Genomic DNA, 9,964 nt, shown 5'->3' on the forward strand with positions numbered 1-9,964 from the left:
TGCTCCTACTTTTATAGCTCCGCCGCCTGTAGCAGTGGGCCTTAGCGATTTGCTTCAAATTTACAGCCCAGGTCATAATCAAGCAGCGCTCACGCTGCATATGAAATGCCACCTTCAAAGTCACTGCGAGAGAAAGCAGCCATTTTTCTCAGAAAAGTCAGCCATTCCCTGCTCGCATGCATACTTTATTGCTAGGAGGGCGACGCCCTGCTGCCGCGGTCCTCCAGTTAAAAGTTTCAGGTCATTCAATTCGCTTACAGGTGGAATGAAATTCTTCATTACTAACTAATCATTATCCTCTGAATTAGGAATGGGCAATAGCCTAAAAGTATTTGATCAACAATCAAATGAATCAATTGTATTCATTATTGAACCAGCAAAAGTGTGATGGTACATAAAATCATTGAATGTTGTCCCACTCACAACACTGAAGTTACATTCATAAATTCTGTCATTTATTATTTTCTGGGAGGCCTTAAAAGCAACCAAACGAGTAAATCTATGTGATTGGCTGAGGGGGTCGAAGAGCATTGAGAGAGGAGGCTATATTAGCCATATCTCAATTTGGTGTTCTTGTCCGTTCTTACGTCCTTGTAACCCCGTGAAACGTCGTCATTCACGAACACGCAGAATACGCGGATGTTGTTCGTGTCTGCTAGCTTAAACCAAAGATGCAGTGGAAGCTGACGTTTGGCTGGGAAAATATCTCGAGATGCGTTCACGGACAGTCATACAAGTCGGTTGATAATTTGCTTTGAAATAAAGAGTTTGATGGTCGCTCACTGCTCGGCCTGGTTTCTAAGCTAACTGTTAGCCTAGCTTCTAACATTTCTTCTACAAAGTAGCACTACTCTTTGTTCCGGCTGTCTGGATGCGCGTTGCTATGCTGCCTCCCACAGGTCAGTCTTGGTATGACAACAGACATCTGAGTCCTTCTGGGGGAGCAGATTATTTTCATCTTGACCAGTAAAACCAGTGAACAGGATTATCCGTTTTCCCCCCTCTCCATGTGTGGAGTCTCTTAAATTCGAAAAATGCGTTTGGATGTTAAAAGATGTTGGGACATGTGTAGCCCACTTTCGTTGATCTATAGCAATATGCAGCTCAACTAAACTATCCTTGTAGAGTAAACACAGTGACTGTGACGCTCCATAAAGATTCACCACACGACAATGCACAAATAAACATGAGAGCACACAGGTTAATTCCCCAAGATAAAATCTGCCTGGTCTCTTGATGACATTTGGTCAGGAGAACAGAGAGACACAGTGGCGTCCATAAAGTACCGTGGAGCATGCTGGCCATTCATCAGTGGAGCGGCTCGCTACCGATTGTTGAAGGCCTACTGAGTCACTTCAGAATTTAGTGAGACAGCCTACAGTCATATCTCACAAGATACAGTCTGTCAGTCGCATCGACGGGCCTGTACGCCACGGCAAGATAACACTATAGATTTGGCTTTCCTAGCAACATAGTGTTGTTCGTCTCAGGAGCCTCCAATTGGAGCGTGCAAATCATTCAGTGTGTTATGTTATGACACGTGCGATGGGAGGAGCAAAATTACAGCACTGGTCTGACACCGTTCACTACGAGTGGTGCTTCGACAAACTCCAATTCCAATGAAGTTGCGGTGTTGAAACATTTTCAAACTAACTATCTATTAGGGGTGTGAGTTGCCGAGTACCTGGCGATTCGATTCATATCACGATTCATAGGTCACGATTCGATTCGATACCGATTAATCCCAATGTGAATCTATAAATTGATTATTGCGATTCTTTTAACTGAAATTTAGAAAATACTAATCAGTAAACTTGTACATGTACACTGTAAGATTTGTATGAATAGATATTTATTTATCTGAAACTTCAGGCTTAAAACTGAGCCACTGCATTTAACAAACAGGTTGCAGTCTGTTTCATGTTTGAACAGCACTGAAATGAAATATTAAGGCTTAATGTTCCATTAATATAACATTCTTCCATGCTTAATGTGTGAATCCTAACCCTAAGTAAGACGTTTGTTGAACATTCCCATAGAAAATTGATGTTTAAAAATCGATTTGGCTGTATATCGAATCGATTCGAGAATTGCGCGCTGTAACATCACGATATATTGCCAAATCGATTATTTTTTCCTTTCTTTTTTTCCTTTTTTTTTCTGGAGAGCTCAGTATTGTTCATTCGGTTTGACATGTCATCATCATTGCTCTCGTTTTTTTTAATATATATTTTTTAATTAATTTTTATTTTGTATGTGGGTGAGTATGTGTATGTGCATGTGCGTGTGCGTGCGTGTGAGTGAGTGTGTATTCATTAGTTCACCTAAAACCTATTAAAAAATCCCATACCGGTCACCTAAACCGAACACTTCAGAACCCAGCCAGAGCCGTGAGGCCGTCAGGAGACCTGAGGAAGGACCAAAGAAGGACCAAATATATTTTTTCTAACACCCCTACTATCTATCTATCTATGTATCTATTGGTGGTGTAACGGGTAGCAAAAGTCACTTGGATCGGATCATGGATTTGAGTCGTGGATCGGATCGTTTTTGGGATCAGCCACGAAAAAAAAAGATAAATAGTACTTTGTCTTTATTTTGTAAATCACCTTTTTCCATTAAATACATAAAACAAAAAACATATCAATAAAAAAAGGTTTAGGTTTTAGGAACACAACGTTTAAGTGCAATATGAGGCAGAAACATTCTTATTTTTACATGGTCCATGTGTTAAATAACAAGGTATTAATGGCTTAAAGTTGTCTTCCTATAATCTAAACAAGCAAACTTGACATTTTGAGTTGAATGTTTTTCTTTTTTTAATGGGCCCAAAAAATGTTTTATGAAATAAATTAAAACAAAGTTCTATTATATATATATATATATATATATATATATAAAAATCTATCTATCTATCTATCTATCTATCTATCTATCTATCTATCTATCTATCTATCTATCCATCCATCATATCAGGAGAATCGTTTGCCTGTTTCACTGGCCAACTGCCGCAGAGGCCAGCAGTTTGTCCACCTCCTAATTAATGTGGTTAAAAATGTCAAAAACTCAAAACAAATCACCCGTCCCAGCTCAAAGCTGCGAGGCGTCGTCGCAGCTCAGACCGCGGCCCTCGCATTGGGAGTGCGGTCCGGTGAGGGAATCCAGACATTTCCAAATTTATCGTTGAATAAATTGGCAGCGTCGAGAGCAGCTGACAGGCCATTCATCGTGGCGGGCGCTGGCTCGATGCCGTGCACAGACAGGGGCTGCTGCGCTTTGATTTCCTGTCCTGGCTGGCCTGACAGATGAACTACAGAGTGGATGGAGGCAAAACAGCCTCTCGTTGCCACGCGGCCTCACCTCTCCGACCAAAGACGGCCTCACCTCTCCGACCAAAGACGGCCTCACCTCTCCGACCAAAGACGGCCTCCCTCCACTTGTCAAAAACGCATCGAGATGTTAGTAGCAGTTATGGACAATGATTACGCTTTGGCAGTCAAACACAAGCTGCAAACTGTCATGCTAGGATCAGTATTTCAAAACAATTTTTTTTTAATAGGTCTTACCAACTCACAGTTAGACAGCAGATTATGTAATTCATAGAGACTGACATTCAGTAGAACGCAAACCTATTCCAAGGTGGAACAATCCCAAAAGCATTTCTTTGTTTGAATGGCATATCATGACGATTATGTTTCACTCCAGAGCTGTCAAAGGCGGTAATACAACTGCCAAACATAGCAGCACATGCCATGTAAACTCACGCAGTAGCCCGAATATACTCTTATTCGGGTTTTAAAAACCCGAATGGGACCCCTGGGTTACCCCTTTCGTATCCCGGATTATTCTTCATATTATCGCATTCGATTGAACAGGGTATTGTTTTGGCTATGCTTCTTCTTCGTCTTATTTTCTTCCTCTTCACTTATTTTTTTATTTTATTTTTTTTCTGGAGAGCTCAGTATTGTTCATTCGGTAATTTAACCGATTTGACATGTCATCATCATTGCTCTCTCTCTTTTTTATATATATATATATATATATTTTTTTTTTTAAATTAATTTTTATTTTGTATGTGGGTGTGTATGTGCATGTGCGTGCGTATTCATTAGTTCACCTAAAACCTATTAAAAAAATCCCATACCGTTCACCTAAACCGAACACTTCAGAACCCAGACAGAGCCGTGAGACCGTCAGGAGACCTGAGGAAGGACCAAAGAAAGGAAAGTAAAATCCAGCACCGACCAGACACCACCCACCACCCACCGGGCCACCAACCAGAGTCCTTCACCAACCCCAGAAACATCCAAATTCCAACAAATCAGGGAGACCTCAAGAGATCAAAGGAGAGACTGAGAAAAGGAAGGAAGGACAGTTACTTCACTTATTTGTATTCGCAAGGAATCTTGGGTCTTTGTAGTACAACAAGGACTTGCATGGTCCGACTCGCTTAATTGAATACATAGATTTCTCAGCGGAAATGCCACCGTTTGTGTCTAATTGTCTATTAGTTCGTGCCTCTGGTATAAACAAACGTGACGACGCAGCAAAGAACCACAATTTTGGAGCGAGGCAGAAACCAACTATGGTGTTCAGCGTGGTGAGTGATAGAACTATAATGTTTTTTATTGAAGGTAGAAAGCTGAAAGCGGAAATGACGTCTATTTGCGGAATAACGTTGTCCTACGTCGCACGTACGAACGGGGGTGTTCCAATCGAGCAGTGACCACGTATACCGTTATCTTGAATGTTTCTGAAACCGCAATTCTGACCTTAACCCAAATATTGACTGCATGTAAACGTAGTCATTAGCCGGGTTTACATGGAGCCGTGTATTCCGATTAGAATGAATCCAAACGGCCGACCAAACGGAATGAAAATGCTCCATATAAATACATCAATCGGAATGAAATGGCTGAATCCGAACGGAATTTCATTTGGAATCACAAAGGTGGTATATTCCTTTCGTCAATCCGAACGAGCGGCAAGTCAACACTCGGTATGCGCATGCTCCGTCTTTACGTAAACGCATCGTGACGTTGGCGTTTTCCGTACGTAAAAATGTTCGCCTGCGAGGGCAGGACTTGTTTTAAAGTACTTGGAACTTGTTTTTAAATCAAGATTTTGCTTCAATAAAAGTGTTAAAGCTATAAAAGTGTTAAAACTATCACAACAGCTGCTGCGGGGCTGATCTGATTAAAGGAGCGGAGCATGTAAACGGTAGGTCGGAATGGATCACATCATATTTAAACAGGTGAGCACAGATCTTCATTCGGAATGATTTTAATCGGAATCACAAAAAAAAAACTCCATGTAACCTCGGCTAGTGTTGAATGGGAATCGCTTAACACTGGAATCATGCCAAAACCACCTCAGGCCAAATTTGGTCAATTTCCTATTTTTCACATATCTTTTTTTTTTTCTGGAGAGCTTAGTATTGTTCATTCGGTAATTCGGTAATAATATTTTTCACATATCAATGCCACTGGTCAGTCCCCATTTGGGCGTGTTTTTTTTTCTTTTAACAAATTATTGACCAATATTAACTGTTGAAAATGGCTTTCTTTCTTTGATGATAAAACATATACAGTAAGCCCTTGGGCTTCTCCTCTCCTGTCTCTGTCTTGTTACTTTTTTTCCCCTCAAAAGTGATGGTGTTAGAGAAGAGAGGTTCCCGCCCAATGCCAGTGTTAAGTAAGTTAATTCTGCTAACTTACTAATAGGGGTGCAACGGTTTCAGATTTTGGGGTACGATTATAGTCTGTCCAGACCCATTTTCTCTTTCCAAAAAGTGGGTGTGGCTCTTGCCAGGCTAATGAACTAATGCCGCATGGCTCATTTTGCACGTGAGCGGAAATAACCGGCGTTGTTGAACGGCTGCGGTTTGTTAATCCTGTCATTTAAAAAACACGGTTAATCGTAAAACCGGTTCATTGCTGCACCCCTCCCAACTAACTGTACAGCAGTTCCTGACCACCGTGTCATGAGTGAGCATCATTATTTTTGTCTTTAATGTATACGATGTTGGCATTTGTTTCTGTTTATCCGCTGTGTGTGCCTTGGCTCACTAAAGGTTTGGAAATGCAGCTCTTAACATTTATGCAAAGATTTATGCAAAGACAACAACAATGTGTCCCACCAGGCTGGATCCCACCCATCCATTCATATTCTGTAGTGCAGCTGACTGTGCTAGCAGAAGACAGATATTAAGTTGGTGGCCCGGTGGGTGGTGGGTGGTGTCTGGTCGGTGCTGGATTTCACTTTCCTTTCTTTTCTTTGGTCCTTCCTCGGGTCTCCTGACGGCCTCACGACTCTGGCTGGAAGTGTTTTCGGTTTAGGTGAACGGTATGGGATTTTTTAATAGGTTTTAGGTGAACTAATGAATACACACACACTCACGCACGCACAAACACATACTCACCCACATCCAAAATAAAAAAAAATAAAGCAATGATGATGACATGTCAAATCGGTAAAATTACCGAATGAACAATACTGAGCTCTCCAGAAAAAAATAATAATAAAAAAATAAATAAAAATAAGGAGACAGCTATTACCTAAAATAAGACTCAACAAATACAATGATTTTTTTTTAAATTTGAAAACATGATTCACTTTGGGCTTACGCCTCAGTTGGAATGAGGAGTAATCAAGGCTAAAATCATGCTCTATTTACTGTAGAATATCGGGGTGAGTAAAGTTAGCAGAGATTGATTAAACAATTTTGCGCCATAAGACACTAATGAGATGATTGTGCAATGAAAAGTAGTGCACTACAAATAGCTGAGGGGGAACACAAGCTCTTCACTGAAGGAGTTTGAAAGGCCGGTGACGGAAGCACATTTGCGCAAATGTGTAAATTAGACACAAGGGAGAATATTTCAACGCTCATTCCGTTCATTTTTCACATCACTGTCGACTTGTGCTGTCAGCACGCCGCCAGATACGTCGGCGTAGGCGCTCTTCTTCCTCCCAGGAGGTCATTAAGATGCTGGCCAAATCTTGATTAAAAGATCTCATCTCCAAATTTTGTGTTCTACATCTCCCAACAAGATCCTTTTTTTCTTTTCTTCCCGAGCCTAGGATAGTGAAATCTGAGTGGTTTTGTCATCAACCGCAACCAATAAAGTGCAGGAAAAAAACATCATTTTACTTTCTGCTCCGTGTCAGGGTGATAGTGTAATTGCACCAGAGGATGTTTTATTCAAGAAGGAAAGCACTACGGGATTACAGATTTATACAGTCAGAAATTATAACGCTCCGAAGGCACCGACGGGGCTCTTCCTGCACCCGGAATTGAAATAAGATGTGTCGCTCTCTTTCACCTGAAGCCTCGTCAAGTTATTACTCCAGACAATAATAACACAGTGCAATGCGTGTCAAAGACCCACAACCAACACAAAAGTGGGGTGGAGGGAAAAATGTCAAGTTGTGTTTGTATTACACAAATAATGACAAGCTTTTATTTCCACAAGGTAGATCGTCATTTCTTGCACCATTTTGCTCATGTTTGTGTCAAATGGCCTCTTTTTGAAGTAAAAACATCTAAGTGATTATCTGTAAGACAATTTGAAAATGTATTTTTAAGAATGTTTTCCTTATAGCTTCTTGCACTATTATTATTATTATTATTATTATTTATGTATTTATTTATGTTTACATTATCCTTGTAATAATCAAAACATATTTTGTTTAGAAACCAATACTTAAAATCCCAATTTGGGACAAAATGAGGGATAATTGTTTGGTATTTAACCAAGGTCCCACTTGCTAGAGCAGTGGTTCCTAATCTGGGTTTGATGTAGTTCACCAACTTCATGACACAAGTTTTACTTTCTTCCTCTATTTAAATATTGTCGCTGTCCAATGAAAAGCGTGCGTCACTTTTATTGATATTCATATATAAAGAAGGAATTGATCAAATCGAGCCATGCTTTTGGACACCAAAGACCATAAAATGTCTGTTGGGGCAAATTGTGGTCATCATTAAACTTAGGATATAGATAATGTGATTTTTGATTAGCAATAGTGGCTAAAGTTAGAAATGTTAACACTATAGCCACAATGCTTTATAATTGTGCTTTCTTCCACTTGGGACATCACTATCAACTGAAAAACGTGTGTATGTATTTTTATTTCTATGTAAGTTTTTCTATATTAGCAGATAAACAAAGAAAATAATAATACTGAAAATATTGAAAATTCAGAAGATGTAAACCAGGGCTGAAAGATGTGGCCTTAGAATAAAATTGCATATCTTGTTCTGATTTATGCTTTTAATTGATTTCACCCATTGCTTATAGAAAAAGTACATGACAATGACAATATTGAAAACAAGTTTTGCTAAGTTCCCCCTAAGGTTTGCTTTACTTCCCCTGATACCAAATGAACATCAAAACAGTTTTTTTTTAATATATATATTTTTTTAAATCCCAGCATCAATTTACATCAATGCGATATAAACTGTATTCCTCTAGAGATCATGTGAAAATTGTGCTAAGGGGGAAACAAGTGTGTGCCTAATTTGGTGTTTGGAAGCTCAATTTCCAACATGCCAATAAATTCCTTCTTTTGCAACCAATAAATGTGCACCAGGCACATGGGCGATGTTCAGCGAAATTGACTGCATGATTGCTTTCCACTGAGCACTTTTCTTATTATACACAAACAATTCTAAAAAATGATTTCATTCGTGGTGCCTGTTTCTTAGTGGGAATTAACATCACTACTCAATTTTGTTAAAAATAATAAAAAAAAGTTGCTGGAGGGGTGATAAAAGTCAATAAATTGGCACTGTGCTCACAATGCTAAAATGTCAGCAATAAATTTGAATTAATTAACTAAATGTATTAAGCGGACAGTACTATATCCAAAAGGGACAGTAGATTCAATTATGATATGTAGATCCAAATAAGATTTTTTTTAAAATACTATTCCCTGTCTAATAGAATCCTTACACTGGTGGTCCAAAATGATCCATTCCTAGTCACAAGATGGTCAGGTAGGGTGGGTTCAGTTCCCAGTCCCACTCAGCAACAGCATGAATGTGAGCGTGAATGTTTTTCTGTCCCTGTGATTTATGGGCGACCAGTCTAAGATTTCTCGATCTTCTATCTTTGACCCAAAGTCAGCTGAGAGAATGGCGTGACTCTGGAGTGTGGTCCCGGGTTTGAGCTGCTGCATGCCATTCAAATACACCACCAAGACCATTTCTTGTACGTAAAAGCCCCCCAGGAGGCAAAGTAAGACTGCAGACTTACCCTCTCGGAGCAGATGGGAGTAGATGAGCCAGAGCAGCAGCAGGAAGCAGAGGGACGCACCTCCACCTGCGGAGAGCGTCTTCACTCCGGACTGCATCCCGCACCTTTTTCGCCCCGCCTGGATGACCAAAACTTTGTGCCCCCCTCAATTGTCAATCACATCAGCGGATAATCCAGGGGTGCCTCCACATCCCGTCGACGGCATCCATTTTGGGCTAATAAAGAGAGGGAGGGGGCTGGTGAGGCAAAAGTAAACATAAAAAAAATAAAATCTCCTTTCCTGCCCCCGCGCCCCAAAAAAGATAATTCCCTCAGTGAGACGCAGATCCAATTCAGCTTTGCAAACACACACAAACACGCAATGTCGGGGGATGTGTCCAAGTTCACGCAGCTGTGGGTCCAGTTCGACAGAATCGAGTGGTTCCGATGAAAGCTGGGCTCTGTATGAGGAGGGAGAATGTGCACTTCTGATCCAAACGCGGGAATGGGGAGGAGGAGGAGGAGGAGGAGGAGGAGGAGGAGGAGGAGGAGGAGGAGGAGGAGGATGGCAGTAAATAAAGGATCCCTCCCTCGCGGGCTACTTCTACGCACGACTTTTAATCCTAAGCAACGTAAACCAACGGTGCGCAAACTTGAGCGCAAACCTGTGCGTGTCGTCTGCGTTCAAGGTGCGAAAGTGCGTCAGCGGTGCACAAGTGGCAGAG

At 40.8% G+C, this 9,964-nt stretch overlaps 1 protein-coding gene across 4 annotated transcripts in view; it reads right to left on the reverse strand.

Annotated features, from left to right (window-relative positions):
* Nucleotides 1-9,735, reverse strand: part of tafa5l (TAFA chemokine like family member 5, like) — a 56,959-nt gene extending 47,224 nt beyond the window's left edge. For all 4 annotated transcript variants that reach the window (XM_077546840.1, XM_077546848.1, XM_077546825.1 and 1 more), the window contains exon 1: nt 9,261-9,735. In XM_077546840.1, coding sequence (XP_077402966.1) covers nt 9,261-9,357 — 97 coding nt within the window. In that variant the 5' untranslated portion in view covers nt 9,358-9,735. The remainder of the gene's footprint in view (nt 1-9,260) is intronic.
* Nucleotides 9,736-9,964: the final 229 nt, after the last annotated feature.

The sequence above is a fragment of the Vanacampus margaritifer genome, chromosome 1, assembly GCF_051991255.1.
Source record: "Vanacampus margaritifer isolate UIUO_Vmar chromosome 1, RoL_Vmar_1.0, whole genome shotgun sequence".
Taxonomy (NCBI): Eukaryota; Metazoa; Chordata; class Actinopteri; order Syngnathiformes; family Syngnathidae; genus Vanacampus; species Vanacampus margaritifer.